The sequence below is a fragment of the Myotis nattereri genome (assembly GCF_964212035.1).
Source record: "Myotis nattereri genome assembly, chromosome: 9".
NCBI classification, from domain to species: Eukaryota; Metazoa; Chordata; class Mammalia; order Chiroptera; family Vespertilionidae; genus Myotis; species Myotis nattereri.
Window position 1 is genome coordinate 36,372,128 of NC_138084.1, and position 22,415 is coordinate 36,394,542.

Sequence of the window (22,415 nt, forward strand, 5' to 3'; positions counted from 1 at the left end):
CTGAGCTCACCGGAGCTGGACGGTGGGTGGGCAGGGATGCGGGAAGGAGAAGATGACAAGAAGGCCAAATGCAACCCCCTTCTGAGGGCAGATGCTGGCAGGTGTCTGAGGAGGGCTTGGAGAGGCTGCGGGCCCACTCACCTTGACCATCCGAGCAAAGTACTCTCCTCCCAAATAGTTTTCCGTTTTCAAATACAGGTCACGCAGCTCACTGGCCCCCACAGGATTGTATTTAGAGTTGAACTTGTCGAAGCGGTGGAATGTCTGCCGGCCCTGGAGAGAGGGGGCCACAGCCAGATTCACCGCTTTGTTCTACGGCCACCACAGCCATTCCCCTCTCCAGGCCTTTACAAGGTGGTCTGACACAGAGCCACACTGAAAGGTCTTCTCTGTCAGTTCTTGCATAAAATCAAAATGTCCTGGGGCCAGGACCATGCATCCTCACTCTGTCAGCCTTGGGGTCCTTTCTGGGGGGCCCTTGGTGAAGGAGGACCAGGGCATTGTGCTCTAAGCTGCTATGGCTAAAAGCATGGCTGGCTGAATGAGCAGAAGATGCTTAACTATTGAACGATCAATAAAGTGTGCCCTGACCAGCCAGTGTGGCTCAGTGGCTGAGTGTCAACCTATGAACCAGGAGGTCACGATTTGATTCCCGGTCAGGGCACATACTGGGGTTGCAGCTCAATTCCCTGTATGGGGCATGTTACTATCTCTTTCTCTTTCTCCCTCTCCCTACCTCTCTGAAATCAATGAAAAAATATTTTTTAAAAAATAAAAATAAAGTATGTCCTATTACTAGCTAAATTTCATAATGCACTTTCTCCACCTTATCGCATTCAGTGTTTTGTTTGTTTATGCAACAGATTTTTTTATTATAACACAACATTTACCATCATAACCATTTGTAAGTGTACAGTTCAGTGGTATTAAGTACATTCATACTGTTGTACAACCATCACCACCATCCATCTCCAGAACTCTTTTCATCTTGTAAAACTGAAATTCTGTACCTATCCTATATAATAAAAGGCTAATATGCAAATCAACCGTATGGTGGATTGACCTGTCACTATGATGCACACTGACCCACCAGGAGGCAGATGCTCAACACAGGAGCTGTCCCCTGGTGGTCAGTGCACTCCCAAGGGGAGTGCTGCTCAGCCAGAAACCAGGCTCAGGGCTGCCGAGTGCAGCAGTGGTGGCGGAAGCCTCTCCTGCCTCCACAGCAGTGCTAAGGACCCTTCGCAGGGAGCAGGCCTAAGCCAGCAGTCGGACATCCCCCAAGGGGTCCTGGACTGCGAAGGGGTGCAGGTTGGGCTGAGGGACGCCCCCTCCAGTGCATGATTGTCATTCACTGGGCCTCTAGTTAAACAATAACTCCACATTCTCTCTTCCCCCAGTCCCTAGCTATCTTTTTTTTTTTTTTTTTTTTTGTCCCAAGCAATCTTTATTCTCCTTTCTGTCTGGATGAAATTGCATATCCTATGTACCTCACACAAGTGAAATCATACACTACTTATCCTTTTGTATATGGCTTCTTTGACTTAGCATAATGTTTTCAAGGATCATCCACATTATGGCAGATGTCAGCACTTTATTCTTTTTCTTTTTTAATATATTTTATTGATTTTTATTTTTTACAGAGAGGAAGGGAGAGGGATAGAGAGTTAGAAACATCAATGAGAGAGAAACATTGATCAGCTGCCTCCTACACACTCCCTACTGGGGTTGTGCCCGCAACCAAGGTACATGCCCTTGACTAGAATCAAACCCGGGACCCTTGAGTCCTCAGGCCGACGCTCTATCCACTGAGCCAAACCAGTTAGGACACTTTATTCTTTTTTAAGGCTGAAAAGTATTCCATTATATGGATACACCACATTTTGTTTTTTCATTCATTTATTGATGAATCCTTGGGTTGCTTCTACCTTTGGGGCATAGTGAATAATGCTGCATTGATGTGTAAGTATCTGTTTTAGTCTCTGCTTTCAGTTCTTTTGGGTACATATTTAGGAGTGGAATTGCTGAGGAAACCCCATTACTATGTAGCTGCACCATCATTTAGTATTTTAATAACTTTGAAATGTCAATAGGCATGTTGCATTAAGCATTTTATAGGCAAGGAAATTAAAGCTTGAGTGAGTGGCTTAGGGGCACACAACTGCTAAGTGACGGAAGTGGAAATAGAACTGGGACCTGCCTGACTCCATGTTGCATACTCTTGTCCCCTGGCCCAGGGCTGCTCCCAGCCAGTTATTCTGAGGCCAAATTATCTCCCACAGTCGCCACGGCTAGAAGAGAAAGAGCTGCTTGCACAGTCAGCCTCTCTCCAAGCACAATCATGGCTTCTTTTCAGGCGGCTGACTCCCCAGCCGGGCTGCCTGAGGCCCCGGGGCGGAAGCTCACTCACCGCGTGGACGTCCAGCGAATCCACAGTGAGGTCGTAAGGGTCCATGTTCAGGCTGTCGAACACCTGCCGCAGGGTGATCTTCTGGCCCTGCTTCTCGGCCACGATTCTGTCCGGCTCCGTCTGGTACGTGTGCTTGATAAAGCGCAGCAAGTGCTTCTGATTCATGCAGGCAGCTGCGTGGATGTGCGTGTCCACCTGCAACACGGCGCCCCCCAACCCGTGAGCCGGGCTGCCTCCTCTGGCAACAAGAGTTAGGACGTCCAACCCTTAGGGTGCTGCCTGGATGCCCCCTCCCCACTTCTTCTCTAGACTTTGGAACTGGTCTCCCTCCAGCCTTGCTGCCCAATTCACCTCCTTCCAGCATCTAGAAATCTTTTTAAGCTGTAGATTGGATCCGGCTACTTCTGTTAACGAAACATCAGTGCCCCTCGTGTCTTCAAGATTAAGCTCAAGCTCCTTAGCCTGGGATTCCAGGTTTACATCAAACCTTACCTCTCCCCTGCCAGGGCCCTGCTTTATGCTCCAGCCACGCCACACCATTGCCAGGTGCCCCTGGCACCATGCTATTCCACACCACATCTTTGCCCATGCATGTCCTCAGCCTGGCATTCCTTCTTTTTTCCTCGTCAATCTCAGCCACCTGAAAACTTCCTAAAATCTCCTCCATTTGAAAGCTAGTCCTGATCCCCCAAGCACAGCTGATGAGTCTCCCTTACCCAACTTCAGGAGCCGGCACAGACTCTCCCTGTACTGTACATGTCCTCTGATCCTCTCCAATATTTTCCTGGCTCCTCCTTCACTAGACAGGACAGGGACCATGTCCAGTGCATGTAAGTCTCTAGAGCAGTGGTTCTCAACCTTCTGGCCCTTTAAATACAGTTCCTCATGTTATGACCCAACCATAAAATTATTTTCGTTGCTACTTCATAATTGTAATGTTGCTACTGTTATGAATCGTAATGTAAATATCTGATATGCAGGATGGTCTTAGGCGACCCCTGGGAAAGGGTCGTTCAACCGCCAAAGGGGTCGCGACCCACAGGTTGAGAACCGCTGCTCTAGAGCCTGGTACAATGTATTACTTAAATCAGTGGATGGCCAAATAAACAAATGAACCGGTATAATAGGTTCCAATAATTTTGATGATGTCCATATTCTCATATAATCTCAAGGCCCACTAACTGTCCCACAAAATCCCACTCTACCCATTGACCTCTTTGAGCCTTCCATTCAGATGCCAGCCCCAAAGAAACAGAGCCCGAGCTAAGCTGCTGAGGTCACAGTGGGCATCCTGGTCCCCCTTCCAAGAGCCCAAAGGACCTAAGGGAGGTTCGTGGGGAGGGTGGCAGCAGCTCACAGACCAGAGTGCAGCTGGCTGCCACGCCACACTCTGCAGTTACTATTGCGGCTGACTGGGCACTCTGCCAGGGCTGGGGTGAAGAGGCGGCTGACCTCAGGCCTGGGAATGCTGTCCCGATGCCCGGGCATCACCAAGTCATGCCAAACCAGACATTTGATCCACTGAACCTCTCTGGGCATTATACCAGGCAGCCCATGTTGTTGGCCACATCACTCACTCATCAAGGCCCTTCCTGCCATTAATCCAGAAAGACAGACCACTAGACATCAGAGAAACGCAGCCATTCAAAGCACCAAAAGCACCGTGTAAAGGCTCAGACACCTCAGGGTTGAGCTGGGCTCATGTGGAGGCACAAAAGAAGGTCAGCTTGGCTCAGTTCAGCCAGACACAGCTGGGTTCTACCACCTCAGCATGACTCAGCACATTCTGGGGTTTCTGGTTGTGTCCTCCAGATTACCAGTGACACACTGCAGGGGGTACAGTCTGTCTTTACCCCCGAGTCACAAGATGAGGGAGGAAAACAACTGGACCACCCAGGAAGCATCCACACTCCAAAATCTCCAAGACAATTGTTTTTGGAACAAGTAAAAGATGTCAGTGTTTTCAATTCATTGTAAGATCCAAATGCATTCCTTCTTTCATCTAACACCCAGATCTAGTAAACAAACATTAGAGTTTCCAAACAGGGCTGGCCAAACCTGGCTCCTGAGCCAACACTGACCATTCCATACCCATGGTGGACACCAATAATCGATCACAGCACTCTTTTCACTAAGCTTTGGGAGCAGCCTGAGGTAGCCACTCTCAATTGGTTGTTTGGTACAGAAGATGAAACCTATTTGCTACCCTTGATATGACACTTAAGCCAGAGTGAATATGGCCTAATTCTACCCAACTCCTAAGCAGCAAACATACTCAGCCTCTCATTCTTAGCTCTGAGCGGAAACCAGTTGTCTCAGTTACACAGTTGCTGGCCTCATGATGTCGTAACCCATGACCTGCTGCAATGTTGTAGGTGCTTTCACAAATACTGCCCACATCATGGCCATGCACAGCTCCTGGGAGCCCGGCCCTAGCGTGCCCTCAGGACTCTGCCAGCCACCTCGGGAATGTGGAGGCCACCCTCCCAGCCCAGCCTGGATTTCAGAAAGCCAGCTCTCCCCGCATAGTAGATGCTTCCAGGGTAAGATAAAATAGCCAGCTCCCAGAAGGCGGGGAGGGGCAGGCACAGGCCTAAACTCAGAGCAGACCTGGATTTATTGGACTGACTATGGGGCCAGAGAACAGGTGATTGCATCACAGCACAGGGGTCAAGGCCATCTCTGTCCAGACAGCACATTAACCCCAGAGAGACAAGGAACCCTGAGGATGGGCTCTGGTATGTAACACTGCCCCATAAGGACTCTCCCACATCGTGGCTATAGAGCAGCTGGTTGGCCCAGGAATACCCACTGGGCCCCGCCTCAGAAACCAACAGTGTGGGAACCAGTACTGTCAGCAAGGCCACCTCGGCCCCAGGCAACAGGAAGCAGTCAGATCCAGAGCATATGCGTCCAGAGGGCAGGACTGCATTGAGCTTGGACACTCATCTGGGCCTGTGCTGGACATGTGGGTGCATCTGGGCAGGGCTGAGAGGAGCTGACAGAGACACGGAGGCAGCCATCTGTATGAACACCCAGGTTCACAGAGAAGGAACAAATGGTGCTTGGAGGTGAAAATGCTAGGTAGGTGGTGTCTACGTACATCTATTCGCCTCTGTCTGGAAAACCCCAAACACTTCCAGAAGCCTCACAGCCCAAGAGCTGAAGCCAAACTCTCATTTCTTAAGGATCCCATCCAAGTGGGAGTCCATGCCAGACTCCATGATGCTTAACAGGCAGGACCCTGAGGCTTCCCCAGATGGAGCCTTCCGTCTCCCATTGCTGAGTGCTGCCCACCTGAGCTGGGCTTTCCCAGAGGATCCACATCCTCCCTGAGCCCACCTACAAGAAGTGATTCTTGTTCAACAGCAAATGCCCCATGCTTAGCACTACTCCCTTGCTTCACTGTATATTAGTTAAATGGAAGAAAATGGAAAAGCCAGAAACTGAGATCATTTACCACCTGAGTCCAGGCCAAGCCCTCTCATCCACTCTAGAGCGAGGCAGAGGGGGAGTACATACTTTTCTTTAAATACACTTGATTCCAAAGGAAGCAAAATCTGGAACTCCCAAGTCCAAAGAGGTCTTAACAGTCTTTTCTCTCCGTGATGAATTTAATACATCCTCTACCTTAAAAATAACCTGGCCTCCACCGATGACCAATGAACAGGTCATGCCTATTTTCCAAGGTAGAGGACACATTTCAACAGATGCACAACATGGGTATCACGTACCATCTGGGGCATGATGGCCTGACACACAGAAGGCAGCACGCTGGTCTTCCTTCTGCACATACACATCACCTGCTCTGGCCAAGGAAGACCAACCAAGGGCACCGGCCCCAGACCGACTCAGGGGATCCCTGTGGGCTAGAAGAGCGATGGGAAGGGGTCTGAACCCCAGCCCAGGAACACACCTTTCTCACATTATAGAAGTCTCGGTGGGGGTTACTCTTCAACTCTTTGAACTCAGACATCTCGTTTAACATCTCGTGAAGGCTGAACTTGGATTCCAGAAAGTTCAGTCGCCGGTGACAATATGTTTTCCTGCAGGTTGGGAAGGGAGAGAAACCAGAGTTGAGAAGTCTCATCGAGCTCTCCGGTTTGGAGACCTCCAGGGTCTGCAGGGACCCACCCTCAAGTGGAAGGTCAGGATGGCGCAGGGAGGGAGGAGGTCCCAGCTCTCTACAGACCCAGCTGAAGGAGCTATGTACCCACATCCCTGTGCCCTGAAGTAAATGAGCAGCTGACACAGGGCAATGGCGCTGACTCTGCAACCTCATGCAGGTTCTTTGACTTCTAGCTCTGTGCTTAGGCAACGGCTCTTGAGCCTCTATTTCCCAGGAACAAGTAAGACGCTGGCAATGCCCAAGATTAACGGGAGGGTGAAACGGGTTCATGCATGTGAAGTGGATGCTCAATAAAGTCTCCCTCCTTGACTGCTTCTGTTTCTTTTCCTCCCATCTATCCTCAGCCGCCTTTAATTCTTTGAAAGGAGTTTAACTTCTTCCTAGGAGATTGGTAATACAGTCAAACTCTCAGGCATGACCTGCCCATCTTGGCCGGCTCCCAAGCCCGAGACCCAAGGACCTCTCAGCTCGGAGGTTTTTTTGTGGGCAGATGAGGAATGTAGAGATGTCTGTTACTAGGACAGAAATCTCTGCTCTGACTGATGCCCCTACCAGCTGGCAAAAAAGCTATTGGGGTGAATGGGGGAGCCCCCTGCTCAAGGCCAGCTGCCAGCCCACACCTAGCCTGGATGCCTGGCCACGTGCCTGTGCCCACAGCCACACAGAACCTTCAGCCACAGTTCATGCCACGTGCTTCCTTGTGTCCCCACAAACAGCAGCTCCTTTAGCATCCAATCACTCAGACTTCCATAAAGAGCGGCTGTGGCCCCTGGAACAGCATGGTCATCTGCCAGTCAAGATGAGCCCCAGAGAGGAGAGCAGGAGTGTATCGGGTCACCAGGGATTTCAAAGATCACCTTGAGGAGGAAACTGGTCTTGCAAGGGTGTCAGGCCATAAAAACTGTGAACAACGCACTGCCCTGGGGCGGGGGGGGGGGGGGGAGGTCATTATCGCTGGCCCCAGGACAGATCAATGGATCTGGGGGCCTCAACACCCGGGCCCTTCCTGTAAGCCTGCAGAAAAGGGGTGGAACCATATCCGCAAGACAAAGACCCCAGAAGGTTATAAAAGGTGAAGCCCTCTGCGTGTTTCTTCACTCTGATTTGGAAATTATTCCCGGAGTCCACTAGTGTTAATAAACGGGGTCCCTCCCTTCCTCTAGGAAGCGTGCCTGGTATTTCTTTGGTCTTCTGCAACAACCTTGCGCAGTCCCTCTCCCCAGTAGGATTCACCTTAACAGCCTCCCAGACAGGACGGCCACTGAGCACACACCCTCACCCGCTTTCCCTCAAAGCTCCTCCCTTTGGCTGAAGTGAGCCTCCCAGGAACTGTCCCTCCCCTCTTCCAGGTCTTATCTTCCCTCAGATCAGGGAGGAGAAAGACCCACCTGCCCATCCCCCTCGGGCCCACTCTCCTCCCTTGGAGACTGGCCTCACACTCATTCCCAGTAAAAACCAAAAGGCAGGGCAAGAAAGAAGTTCCTCAGTGGTGACCAGCACCCTCTCCCTCCCCGAGACCCCTAGTCCTGCCTGGGCACACCCAGCACAGCCACCCAGGGTCCAGTCATGCTGCACTTCCATTGCTGATTAGCTTAAGTGCTCACCAAGAAGTGAGGGGCCAAAGTCAAGAAGACAACTGCCTGCCAGGTTAACAAGAGCCAAGCCCACAAGCATCATGGGGGTTGTGGCACAGGGTTCCCAAGCTCCCTGCACTCTCCCCTCCAGAAACACAGAAAAGCCAGCACCTGAAGCAACAGCCCTGACTGTTCCTCGACCATCTACAGGAATGCCTTGGGCTGGTGACTGTGCAAGGCAGTCATCATGCCTGGGAGCAGAGGGATAGCCATCCTAAGGTGCACAGGTGACCACCAGCAAGCAGGAGCTCCACACCTACGCATGCAGGACAGGAAATACCAACTCTAATACGCCAGCCTGTGATGGAAAACTGTTGCAGAAACCCACAGGGCACGGGGTAGAGGGAAACCACTCTCTTTCTGGGGTGGTTTAAGTGTGAGAATACCCAGAGCACAGGAGTGACCTAGATGGCTTTTCCCAGCCCCCTCCCTACAGAGTAGCACCCACGCCAGAGAGGCAGACTGGGGGGCAGCTGGCTTACGTGGGGCCATCAGTGATGAGGGCCAGGATGTGGCTCATGTCCACCGTGTAGGTCTCCAGGTCGGGGTAGGGCAGGCTGTGGGGCTCCTGGCGCTCCAGCATCTTCTCGTCATCGTACACGAAGAGGATGCCCCCCTGCATGCGGACCAGGTAGCCCAGGTTGGGGGGAGCATCATCCATACGGTAAGGGTCTTCCTGGGGCAGTGGGAGAGGGTGGAATTCTGCAAAACAGGATTGAGCGATGGCAAAGTGCCCTTGACCAAATGAGCTCACGTGGGCTCCAAAGGCACATTCTCAGTGAGGCTTGTTCTGGTCATCCCATACAAAAACCACTACCCCCACCCCCACCCCGCCCACCCTGGCATCTCACACCCTCTTTCCCGCTTGACTTTGTTTCCTTAGCACCTATGACTATGTAAAATAAGTTCACTTAGTTATCCTGGGTGGTACATGTTTGTCTGGTTCGTTTCTGCATCCCCATTTCCTAGAATAATCCCTGGTACGTGGCTGGCAAGTTTTTAAAATTTAACTGAAATGAGCTGAAACCTCCTGGGCACTTCAGGGCCACCAGGTGCACTGAAAAGGGCAGCTGTGTCCTCTCCTAATAAGACAGCACCTGGGACTGCCCCGAGAGCACAGCTATCCCTGTCCTCCCACAGCTTCCTGAGCCCAGGGCAGCCAAGGGGCTAAGGCGCCCCCCACCCCCAGGTGAGCACAGAATAAGGCTGGTATCCCACAGAGCAAGGAATGCCAGCCGCTATGGGTTGAGTTGGCCCATGGTGGGCAGGAAGCTACTCCTGGCTATTGCCCAGCTATGAGACGCTGAGCAAACCACTTTACCTCTGATCCTGTCTGCTCATCTGAGGATTACACACCCTGCCTTCACAGCTCATTGTGAGGGCTGCAAGAGTGGGTATAGAAAAATGCTTTGTAAATAGCAATGCCCGACATGTAAATTACTGGGCATTATTCTCATAATGACTTTTCCTGACTCTTGCTAAGCTCTGTCTCTGGCCAAGGAACAGGTTATGCTTCACAGCAGTGGAACTGGGGGCTTCTGCTCTGCTCAGAGTCCCTGAGATGTGCCAGTGGCCTGTGAGATGCCAGCAGTACAAAGGCCTGGGTGAAGCCACAGCCCCCACCCACCACACTCATGCCAGGACCCCTGGGTACTCTGCTTTGTAGAAAGTACACATTTGACAGTCATTCCTGCCGGCCTTTGCCAAAAATGGGGCAGGTGGGATCAACTTCCCTCAGACAAACAGGGAAATGGGTGCGAAGGGCTGAGATTTACCCAGGGCCCCTGGTGGTAACGGATACTCAAAGTCCAGGTCTCAGAGCTTCAAGGAGGCCAGAAATGGCACCAACTACACTCCGGGGGCAGCCTGGGTCATGGGCACTGGCACAGACCATCAGGCCCTTACTGGATCCCCCCCCCCCCACCACCACCACCAACAACAACTTTCAATATCGAGGTTTCCTGTGGTGCTCATTCATCTCACAGCCTCTACTGCTCCTGGGTCCTTCACCGGACGAACAGAGCCCCCCAGAAATGATCCTGCCCTCGCCAACCTCCCAAACCCACAGCGTAAACCAGCTTCCATTTACTGAACACTCACTGGGTGCCAGGACTGCACTCACTGCTTCACATTCATTCCTTCATGCAATCCTCTCAGCAGGCCCAGGTGACAGGTACTATTAGTATTCCCATTTTACAGACTGAGAAACTGAGGTTTGGAGAAATCTTTGCCCAAGAAAGTGGCAGAGCTTAGATCAGACTACAGGTAGGTTTGACCCCCAAGCCTACCTCCCCTATCCCAGAACATGCCTCCTATAACTTACCTTCACCCCCGCCCCCCCCCCCCCACACACACACTAATTTGGCATTTAATGTCTGATCATGTTTTTTAAAATACCCCACATGACTGCCTGTCGCCCTGGAAAACTCCCAAGGTCCCGACTTTCATCTCTCTCCTAACTTCCACAGCTCAGTTCTGTGGGGGGTGAAGCCAGCACCCTACCCTTACAACACCATCTGGGGGAAACAGATCCAGCTAGTAAAAAGTCCTGGCCAACTCTTGGACCATGTCCACTTGGAACCCCACCTGCAGCCACAGCACCGTACCTGGGAAGCCCTCCCCCGGAGAGGCTGCATCCACCCGTGAATGGCCCAAGTACTGGGCTGTGGTCCGTGGGAAACGGTGATAGGCAAGCCGGGCATATTTCTCCCGGATCATCAGGGCCTTGGCCAGGCTCTTGGCGGCCTGCTCATAGTCCTCCACGGTGATCTGCAGAGGAAGGTGTGCAGGAAGAGTTCGTGTAGCCGGCCTGAGGCCACGGTCCTTAGCAAGACCTGCTGCACGGCTGGCCCTTGCTGGCAGCTGGGAACCGGGTTTCGGGAGCATTCCCACCATTCCCTGACTTGTAAGAGTGGTTCATTGTGCTGCTTGCACAAACAGGGTTATGCTGAACACCTGATTTCCTTCTGGGAGTCTGGAATGGGGGGATGTGCTATGCAGGTGTGAGACCAGCCTCAATAAAAGCCTTGGGCACTGAGTCTCTCATGAGCTTCCGTGATAGATGACACTTCACACGTGTTGCCACCCTCTGAATTAAGTGTGCTGCGGTGACTCCGCTGGGAGGCGACCTCCCCTCGCCTCTGCCCCGGGGACCTGCCCCTGGGCTGGTTTTGCTCTGTATCTTTGCGCTGTAATGAATCCTAGTCAGAGTACAGCTACGTGCTGAGCCCCAGGAGTCCTAGCAAACCCCTGACCTGGGACAGTCTCCTGGACCCACACAGGAGGAGAGTTAGTAGGGAGGCAGGTACTCCGCCGGCACACCCCCAGCCCGCCTCCAGTGCTGCTGATTAAAGCACAAGCCTGCGGCCACACCCAGCACACAGAGGCAGCGCCTGGACCGTGTCCCTCACGAGGGTGAGCGTCTTCGCTGTCAGCTGACGGGTCCTTTGGAGGCAATAATAAAAACGTCTGCCTGCTCACTCCGCTGCTTTGCCGCCCCCAGGCTCTCACCCAAATTCACCCAAATTCACCAGCCACAGCATGTAGGGACCGATCTCGTGTGCTAGACCCTCGCCATAGATTTCATTGGGTCCTCACTGCAACCTGTTTTACAAATGGGGGAACCGAGGCCCAGCGAGGATAAATCACGCGCCAGGAAGTCACAACATCAAACTGCAGAGCCTGATCTGACTGATTCCCAAAGCCCAGGGGTGTTCTGCATTCCCAGAGCTGCCTCGTGTTCAAAGACGAATGAGATGAACTCCCACCTCATCAGTCTTAGTCAGTTTGGGAAGGATGTGTGGGGCAGAATCTGAATGCGCTCGGGAGACGAGCAGCTAAACTGTCATAACAGCGGATATGTGACACAGCAAAGGGCGGACGAGATGCGGGTGAGAGGAGCGTGGAGGGCTGAGGCCTGAAAGCGTCCTCCTCTGCTTTAATGAAAAAATCACTTTAGTTTTGAAACATTTTAAACATACAAACAAGCACTGGCAGACACCCAGAGCTAACAATTTTAATATTTTTTCATCATGGTTTCGGATCTCTTATAGGTTAGAATAAATAAATCATCACAGATGCAGCTAAAATCGCCCCTGCCCCCTTCTCCCCCAACCCCCCACCACCCCCACCCCCGGCTCAGGCCTCAGAGGACCGAAACTGGCATATCTTTTCCACGCACGTTGTTATCCTTTTACTGAATGTTACTCCTTGCTTTTGGCTAAGGAAGTAGCTTTCCCTTTCCTGACTCCAAGTGTCCCCAGGAAGGTGTGTCAATTCCATTTCAGCCCTTCCAGATGGCTTCTGAGAGCAGCAGGAATAAATAGGTGAGCAGACACAACACCTTAGCCAGCAGTTCTCAACCTGTGGGCCGCGACCCCTTTGGCGGTCAAACGACCCTTTCACAGGGGTCGCCTGAGACCAATCCTGCATATCAGATATTTACATGACGATTCATAACAGTAGCAACGTTACAGTTATGAAGTAGCAACGAAAATAATTTTATGGTTGGGTCACAACATGAGGAACTGTATTTAAAGGGCCAGAAGGTTGAGAGCCACTGGCTTAGACAAAGGCAAACATGCTGTCTGCAAAACCAATGGACCCAGCACGGCCAGGGGCTCAGGCCACAGCTGAAGATGTCCGAGGGGGTGCTCAGGGGGACCAGGAACCACCAGCCAACTTGTAGGCACTGCAGGCCTCATGTCTGACAGCAGACCCACGGGGCCAAGGAGATCTGCAAGGTCAGCCTGCCTGACATAGACTTGTAGCTCTCTGGGACCAACTGCCCATAGGCTCCATGCCCTACGACATGCCAGCCAGGAGACTGACTGAAAGAAGCTAGTTAATGCCCCAGGCAAGTGGTCGGCAAACTCATTAGTCAACAGAGCCAAATATCAACAGTACAACAATTGAAATTTCTTTTGAGAGCCAAATTTTTTAAACTTAAACTATATAGGTAGGTACATTGTTATTAACTAATTAGGGTACTCCTAAGGCTTAGGAAGACCCACACTCAAGGGGCCAAAGAGCCGCATGTGGCTCGCGAGCCGCAGTTTGCCGACCATGGCCCCCGGCCAATGTCCTCCCATTCAGCTAGCTGTCAGCCCACCTCGACTCTCCCTTTCCACTGCCCTGCCCAAAGGCCATCGGCTGGGGGGACATAGGACAGGAAGCTGAGTCTTCAGACAAGGCCTGCATTGCTTCCAATCAACCAAAATTCCCATCCATGGGCACATGAGTAAGATAGTGTACATCGCACAGAATGTACTATGCATTAGTAAAAAAGAGCAAGGATGCCCTAGCTGGTTTGGCTCAGTGGATAGAGTGTTGGCCTGAAGGGCCCCAGATTCGATTCTGGTCAAGGGCACATGCCTGGGTTGCGGGCTCGATCCCCAGTAGGGGGTGTGCAGGAGGCTGATCAATGATTCTCTCTCATCATTAATGTTTCTATCTTTCTCTCCCTCTCCTTTCCTCTCTGAAATCAACAAAAATGCACTTTGAAAAAATAAAATGACAATTCGCAGGTGTTTGGAATGTTTGCACTGTTGCTGGTAGCAACTTTAAAATAATTTTTTAAAAAAAGAACAAGGATGTTCTTTAATGATATGGCATTATCTCCAAGAGGGACTGTTAAGTGAAAAAAAGCTAGGCTCAGTTATATCATGTGTATAGTAAACTACCGTTTGTGTACAAATAAACGAACCATGTGTGTATAATTAATTGCAGGTACACAGGCCAGGTATGTGTAACACACAAGAAATCAAGCCAAGGACTGCCTCTGAGAAAGGGAACTGGGTGCTGGAGAACCATATAATTTTTGTTTTTTTTTATACTTTATACCATATGCAAGGATTCTCTATTGCCCCCAAAATAATATATGTTGTTATGGCTAGGGGGAAATGTGTAAGAAGAGTCATAAGCCACTTTGCTTTCTCTGGTATAGTATATATTCTAAAACTATCGTGAAAAAGGAAAGAGAAAGAGAATAACACGGTCAAGTAATAGGCACAAGTAGTAGGTTGAGGGCCAGGGAGACAGAACCAAACTTAACCCCAGCACTAACTTCAGTGATATTTCTCTTTCTGAGTAAGCAATAAAAATGCATCCTCCTACCAGCTGAAATTAGCACATTTTCAGCAACTGAGTTAACTGACTTGGTGTGTACATCAGCTCATTCACTTCCTCATCAGCACCCTCTCTTCCTGGCTGGAGGGCTAACCTATATCTAAGGAAGCTGAGAGAGCCGAATCAGCAAACCAATCAACAACAGGACTTTGAATCCATTCAATATCTGGGAACACTAAAGGGGCACCTTCCTCGCCCTGACTGGTTTGACTCAGAGGATAGAGCATCGGCCTGCGGATGCAAGGGTCCCGGGTTCGATTCCGGTCAGGGGCATGTACCTTGGTTGCGGCCACATCCCCAGTGGGGCATGTGCAGGAGGCAGCTGATCGATGTTTCTCTCTCATCAATGTTTCTAGCTCTCTATCCCTCTCCCTTCCTCTCTGTAAAAAATCAATAAAATATATTAAAAAAAGGGGGGGGGCACATTCCTCAATGGGCTTCAGGGCACAGAACACAGAGAACTGATAGGCCATGGGCACAGCGTGTCAGCTCACAGCCCAGGCCCTCCTCACAGGAATGGACAGCACCCTAGACACCCCACAACCTCAGCCAGGACCCTCCTTTTCTAATTCCTATACCTCCTGCCCACTGCCAGACACCTACAGACTGGGCCAGGCTTCAGGGCTGGGCATAACCCAATGGCCCAACGGGCTCTGGCCTCTGCACAAGGCACATCCCACCCTCACGCAGCCCCCAGGGGATCCCACGGAGAGGGAGAGTAGGGCGAGTGGGAGACACCTTACCCCGGCACAGTAATCTCCGCTGATGGTTACCCGCTGGTACTCGGGCATGGCAAAAGGTGCTGGCGCGAGCTGGCAAGTGGCTCCAGGGGGCACAGGTGTTGCAGGAGACATGGCTGGAGTGGTTGTCGGGGGGCCCTTCCAATCTGGCTGCGTTGGCATTTGCAGAGACAGGGACTGGGACCGAATCATCTTGAAACTTTTCTTTCTAAAAGCCAAGCACAAGGAAAAGGGGGAGATGTCAGTAGCTAATTGGGGCAAGTGATAAAGAGTCTTGTTATACCCGTGGCAGGAGAGTTTTGCTCTGATTCATCACTGATGTTGGTCTTACTGTTAAGATCTAATTAGTTATGGTTTCCTCTTAAACACACCTGTGTAAGATACAAAACAGCCATCCAGACACCCATCGCTGTGGTCACTAATAATGGTCATGGGCTGTTTGCTTTGTGAAGAGGAGGACAGACCATCCTGCAGGGGTCTAACCCCGAGGACAGAAGAGGACAATGCCAAGTCAACCAGCATGCTGTCTTCAGACAACCCAAAGTCTAAGTCCCAGCGTATGACAGTCTCAGGAAGGACTATGAGCAGGGTCACAGAGAGAAGTGACACTATTTCCCAGAGTTGGAAATCTGGAGCATTGGCGCCAGAGGACATCAAGACCAGGAACCAGTCACACCTCATTGTTTCATAAAAGTCAGGGACCCAGAGATGGAAAAGGGCTTACTCAAAGTCACAAGGCAAGGTGGCAGCTAGCCCTGGGCCTCCTCCCTCCCTGGTACCTGCTCCACCCTGTTACCCCGGCTGCTCCCTCCTCGAGGCTGCCATGAGCCTTCCTAGCTGCTTCTGCCTGGCAGGCACAGACCTGAGTCTACTATGGAAAACTGATTAGTCAGCATCAATTTCAGGTCCCTCTGGACCCGTCACCTTGGCACCAATAGATGACTTTACAAACTCGTGGAGAAGTGGGCACAACAAGGTCAGTTTGAAATGCTACATCTCGCTCGCCCACCCGACGTGGCTCAGTGGTTGAGCATCAACCTATGAACCAGGAAGTCATGCCAGGGTTATGGGCTCAATCCCCAGTGTGGGGCACGCAGGAGATAGCCGATCCATGATTCTCTCTCATCATTAATGTTTCTATCTCACTCTCGCTCTCTGAAATCAATAAAAATATATTTTTTTAAATGCTACATCTCATGCTTATTTGCAATGCTGATTTGTGAATACTCACCTTCCTCATTAACTAAATAGTAATGTTTCCAATGACAACATCCCAAGTCTTAGGATCCCAGGAAGGGAATTAACAGCAGTGAGGCGAGGCCCTGAACACTCCGCTCTCTCTGCCTCCAGTGGAGCCCAGCCCCCTAGCACTGCCACCCCGTGGTGTCAGAGCCTACAGCCACCAGCAAAGGACTGGGTGACAACCATGACCCACCAGAGTCCACAGAGCCCCTCCTCTTCTCTAGGCACCAGTGATACCTATAGGGTGTGGAGAAATCGGTTAATCTCTAAAAGAGTCTCATGGCTCACAGGAAGCAGCTGACTTCCTCCTGGCTCTTGGCCAGATCTCCTCACAGACCCACTGGTGATTTTTCAGGAACCACAGTTCCCTCCCTTGTTTATACACCCACCACTTGCCATGGCTTGCTGTTCCTCATCACCTCTCTGGGCACAAGGCTGTTTACACCTGGAAAGTGGAGGCGACCACTTTCCCAGAGTCCATCTTTGCCCAGCCCCTGGCCCTGCATAACAGGTGCACTGCGTTGTTTGGGAAACTCAGCCTGAACGAACGCCAGGAGCCTCAGCCCAGGCCTCCGCAGCCTGCCATCCATTCATCACACAGAGCTGAGCCAAGGACGATGCCAGCTCATGTCAGTCCATCATCACCCTGAGTAATGAGGTTCTCACTTTCGCATTGTTTGGACATTCGCAATTAGAGGAAGAGCCATGCTTTGGGCTCCCTCTCACATTCTGACAGGCTCCCTCGAGCCCCATGAGACTGGCTTCTGTGTCACTCACAAGCCTGCCAGGTCACTGTTGTTAATCTCTAAGCCAAGTGCCACACATGCTTCAGCCAGTGCCGCCTGATGGCTGGTCCCGCCAAGGAGAAGCAAGGTGACGTGTAAGGTAAGAACAGTAAAAAAAAGCACCCCACGATCAGAAAGCTGGGAGGCTGGCTAAGCCAACACCCCACCAGGCTTGTCCTAGAAATGTCCACATCCTTCTGCCCACTGAGGAAGCCAGTGTCCACATGCTGGTGTCCAAAGAAGTCTCCTTCTTGAAGACGTCCATTATGGCTCCAGCCTCGGTCTTCAGGTGAGCCCAGATGTCACATGTGAGCATCCGCAGGCTGGAGCTCAGACTTTGCAGACACAAGGTTTACCACCAGATGGGCCAACCCCTCCTCAGGGCCCACTCACCTTAGGAAAGGGCTTGGAGTAACCAGAGCTAACCACTAAGTTTGTGTCTCAGAAAATTGAGAAAGCTCAATGGAGTCCATGGAGAGGGCCCTGTGTTCATGTTCTCTTGCTGCATGACAAGCTGCCACAGCCAGATGGCTTCAACAACACACAACACAGGTCTGCAGCTGAGAAGTCTGGGCGGGCGTGACTGGGCTCAATGCTCAGGGTATCGAAGGGCAAAATCAAGATGATGGTCACACTGAGCTCCTATGTGGAGACTCTGGGGAGGAAATCCACTCCCAAGCTCATTTAGGGTACTGGCAGAATCCAGTTCCATGGGGACCACAGCCTGAGGCCCCTAGTTCCTTGCTGGCTCCTGGGCAGGTGTCACTCGCTTTCTTACACACAGACACCCTCCATCTTCAAAGCCAGGCATGACCTTGGTTCCGGTGCTCTGATTCTCTGACTCCCCCCTCCACGACCAGCCTGTGATTAGGTGATGCCCACCTGGAAACGTCCCAATCTTCAGGTCCACTGTGCCACATATCACAGCATAATCACAGGAGTGATGTCTCATGATATTCAAAGGGTCTGGAGATTAGGGAGGGACATCATAAGCCCGTATCTAGTGTCCATTCTATACAACCGAGGCTCAGCCAACAAAAATGAGAGCAGCAGCTGTGTGTGTGTGTGCGTGTGTTTGTGCACACACACACACACACACACACATCCTTCTTTCCCTCTCAAGACCACCTGAAGCTCCCCATATGTGTCACAACAATAAAAGCTTACCATAACTGTTATCTGAATTTTAGAGCCATGGGGGTCTCCTGGCTGGAAAGGACTTTAAAGATGACATACTCCAACCCTCTCACAGCGGCAGCTTTTGCTTGAATATCTCCAGTGACAGAGAGCTCACTACATTTCTGAATAACACATCAGCATTCGATCGTATTCAAAAAACCATCTGACAAGCACCTACTCTGGGCCAGGCCAGTGTTAGGCACATAAACACAAGGTGAACAAAACACGATCCATTCCATTTGTTAGAAAGCATTTCCTTTTGATGGGCCAAGATCTGTCTGTCCACAGATGCACCTGCTGCACCTTGTGCCACCCCTGGGGCACCAGAGGAAGCCAGCTCACTCTGCCACAGCTGGCACATCCCCTCCTTCTCTGCCCACATGTCCCCCTGGCAGACACACACTCCTGCCAAAACTCTGGCGGGGTGTGGGGCTATGAGGACACCAGCTCCAGGCCAGGCCAGAGAGCCCACAGGCCAGGAAGCAGCTTCGTCCTCCTGGGCCACAGGGACCTTCTTGCCTGACCATCTTGTCAACACAAGATGGTGAACAGCCTTTCTCCATTGTTCAGATGCCCGCACCAGCATGCTCTAGGGCCCTTGGCTGCCTCTGCCACTCACGGTGTCCCAACTCTTCCCCTGCCCCACTCCCTAGCCCTCCTCAGCTCCTGGGAACCAGACGTCCCAGAGTCTTCGGTCATAACATTTGATTGATTTATGTGCTAAGCCCAAGGTAAGAAGCAGGGCCCCTCTTGCTCTTCTAGAGAACAGCTGGCATCTTCCCAGGGGCCTTTGCAGCCCACCGCCCTGTGTAGTCTGCCCAGAGGACTGCCAGGCAGGGCGCGGCACCAGAGCAAACCTTTCCCCAAAGGCTCTCAATTATGTACAGTGAATCAGGGGCCACAGGGGGACCCCTCTCTATTGAATAATCTACTTGTGCCAGGCCCTGGGGGTAGATGGATTGATGAAATTTAACCCTGACTCCAGGGGCTGACCGGTAATGGCACTGATGATTGGACAGTTCAACAGACTGTCCTCATTGTCATCAGACAACGTGGTTGGTGTGGTGAGAAAGCCTTGGTTGTTGGGGATCCCAGAGGAGACACCTGCTCCAGACTGGGGGCAGGTGCAGCAGAGCAGCAGGTCAGAGAAGGCTCCCTGCATCACTTCCTTCTAATAGAGAACCCTCCCCTATGGCTGTCTCCTCTCCTTCCCTCCCTCCCGACCAAGGGCCGGTCTCCATTTTCCCGCCTCCTCCCTAGTTCCCCTTCCCCAGGCCTTCCCAGCTGCCCTTCTCCAGAAAGATCCCAGAGGTCAAAATGAAGTACAAGCTTACTACCTTTTAAATTAAGTTTTAAATGCTCCACTCTCAACTTGAAAAAGCAGATGAATTGGCTGTTTCAAATGAAGTTCCTTTGTCAATGGCCATGAATGAATAAGTTACCTCCCCCAGATTGAAGAAGTTTCATAAAATAAATGATGTAACAGCACTTTATCTGAGCTATACACAATTCATAACAAGTATCTATTTACCTGCTTTACTCAGTACATTCTTGAGGAAGTTGCTGTTTTGGAGAGCTACATTTTTCAGATCACGTCTGTCCCCTAATTTTTAAAAATACCAACTTTGGTGTGGCTTTTTACAATGAAAATCATAATCCTGAGTCTTAGTCAGAGCGTGCTGCACATAATCTAAAGTTCTCTCGGTGACTCAGGGTCATCATTGTACGATCCAGTCACCATCTTCGAGGCGTTTTGCTCTGAGACTGCAGTGCTTCGAATTCTTCATCTGCTTTTCACAACTGTTCCATTTCCTCCCTCACTGTTGCCTGTCTAATACCAACAATAACAAAAACAGGAACGCTAATAATGTTCCCAGCACTGTGCTAAGCAGTCATGCGTGTTAGCTCATTTAATTCTCACAAGATGGGTCCTTTAATTACACTCACTGCACAGGTTGAAAATGGTTCTCCTGCAGTTAGAAGGCGCGCCCAAGGCCAGACCTGATGAAAGACAGGGCTGTCATCTGAACCCAGTGGACTGGATCCAACGCCTGGGCTCATAGTCACCACACATCCCTTCTGCGACCCTGTCTCTAAAAGCTCTTCTCTCACTTCCCATTTGCTTCCTTAAATTTGATACCATAGGATCTCACTTCAACGTGGACTCTAATGAACAAAATAGAACCAGAGGCATGGATACATGGAGCAGACTGGCAGATGTCAGAGGGAGATGGGTGGGGCAGGAGGGATGAAAGAAGGTGAAGAGATTAGCCAAAGAACATGTATGCAGTGTGGTGATGGTCAGAGGGAGTGGGGACAGGGGCTGGGTAGAGGTGGGTAAAGGAGGGGGGGGGTGTGAAATGAGGGACATCTGTAATAGTGTCAGCAATAAATTTTTAAAAAATTGTCACAGGATAAGAAACAAGATCACCAGCTTATTAGAATCTGTGCAACGTAATAATAAATAGGAGATGGGATGGAAATATTGGGAGGATGATAGCTAAAAGGTATAGGTTTCTTTTGGAGATGATAAAAATATCCCAGCCCTAACTGGTGGTGATGGTTGCACGACTCTGCAAATGTAATAAAAACCACTGAATTTTATATCTTAAATGGGTGGATAGTGTGTTATATGGATTACATCCCAATAAAGTTACTTAAAAAGAAGAAATAGGAGAGGCCAGGGAGCATTAATGTGCATTTTGGTTGCTCAGAAATTTTTCGTGTTGTCAATGTTGGCTAAGTTTCAACTATATACTTGTTAGGTGAACTCGGGGTAGGTAATATGAAGAGATTCAAAGTGAACAAAAGATAGCTTCTGGGCACCACCGGGCTTTTCCTGTCTTCTTGTCTTTGGCTCCTGACTTTGATTCCATAGATTGCCCACCCCTCCCTCTCACCGTGAGCTGTCCCCCCAACCCCCCCCCCAGTGGAGACCTGGACAATACCATCTTCCTAAGGAGGCGGGGCCCTGCAGCAAGCCATCCCTGCTGGCCTCCTGATTGGGGCCTCGCCTGTAAAAACACGTGCTTCTCCCAGCAGCCTGGGCCCCGGCTTCCTGGACTCAGCCCCCAATGCTGGAAGGGAGCCGTCTGGGCCCAGTTCAGTTCTCACAGCCACTGGAACCCTACACAGCAAGCCACTGCGCTCTAGGCGCTCATCTTTCCTATTCACAGACCAAGTCTTTCTTTTTTGTAAGAAGCTGTTTTACTTCCTGGTTCTATCTTATGCTTTTACAGTAGACTTAGAAGAGTCCTTTTTTTTTTTTTTTTTTCATACAAGAGAAAAAGAGAATGGTTGTAAAAATAGAAAATTTAAAAAGCCTTCTCCAAGCACCAGGAATATCCAGGCTTATCAGAGGAGCCAGGGCGAGGGAGGGCTTTTCCCAAACTGGAAGCCCCATCTCATGTCACAGTTTGAAACAAATCCACTGACTGCAGACTTGGAGGCCGGTGGGCCCCTTGCAGGAAAGCTCCCTGTCACCGCGTATACTCAGAATGTCAGGGAGGAGCTGGAGATGAAGAGGAGGCCGGGGAGAGGGTTCCTCCACTAAACTGGTCACACATGAACATTTGCATAACGGTACCTCTGCTGAGCAGTGAAACAGAAAGACAAAATTGGGGGTGCACAGCCCCAGAGGACACTGAGACATCGGCCAGGTAGTCCAGGGACCAGGCTGTCATTGGCAGAAAAAAAGCCAGGGGGTAGAGTAGAGCTTCGGCCCAGTTTCTCCCCATCTCATTCAGAAGCGGCCAATTACATATTGGGGAGCCACACCCATGTCGCTCCAGTGCCTACGATGGAGCCAAGGACCCCACCCCACCCCTAACAGTGGGAGAGCCTCCTGGGCAAAGTGTGGGGTTCTGCATTCAAAAGATACGCGCTGTTGTTTTTAATGCTCCTTTTTAGATGTCTTTCATTGATTGCTGATTTTTTTTAATGTTTTAAAATTCCCATATATTGCCAACACCAATAAAAGTGTTTATTTCTTGACAATCTTTTTACATATTTCACTGATATATGTATGTACACTTGACTAGGCTTATTCCAAACCTCTTTCTTTGTTTCCACAGCAAAAGATGTGAGTTTTAGTCCCTGCTCTGTCACTTACTTGCTACGTGTCCTTGTGCAAATGAACTTCTCTGAGCCTTAGTTTCCTAATCCGCAAAA

At 50.8% G+C, this 22,415-nt stretch overlaps 1 protein-coding gene across 1 annotated transcript in view; it reads right to left on the reverse strand.

The window, feature by feature from the left end:
- Window positions 1-22,415, reverse strand: part of AMPD3 (adenosine monophosphate deaminase 3) — a 48,559-nt gene that overhangs the window by 11,610 nt on the left and 14,534 nt on the right. The window contains exons 3-8 of the mRNA XM_081099092.1: window positions 15,043-15,247; window positions 10,780-10,942; window positions 8,656-8,875; window positions 6,327-6,456; window positions 2,411-2,605; window positions 142-273 (exon numbers count right to left, since the gene is read on the reverse strand). Coding sequence (XP_080955218.1) covers window positions 142-273; window positions 2,411-2,605; window positions 6,327-6,456; window positions 8,656-8,875; window positions 10,780-10,942; window positions 15,043-15,247 — 1,045 coding nt within the window. The remainder of the gene's footprint in view (window positions 1-141; window positions 274-2,410; window positions 2,606-6,326; window positions 6,457-8,655; window positions 8,876-10,779; window positions 10,943-15,042; window positions 15,248-22,415) is intronic.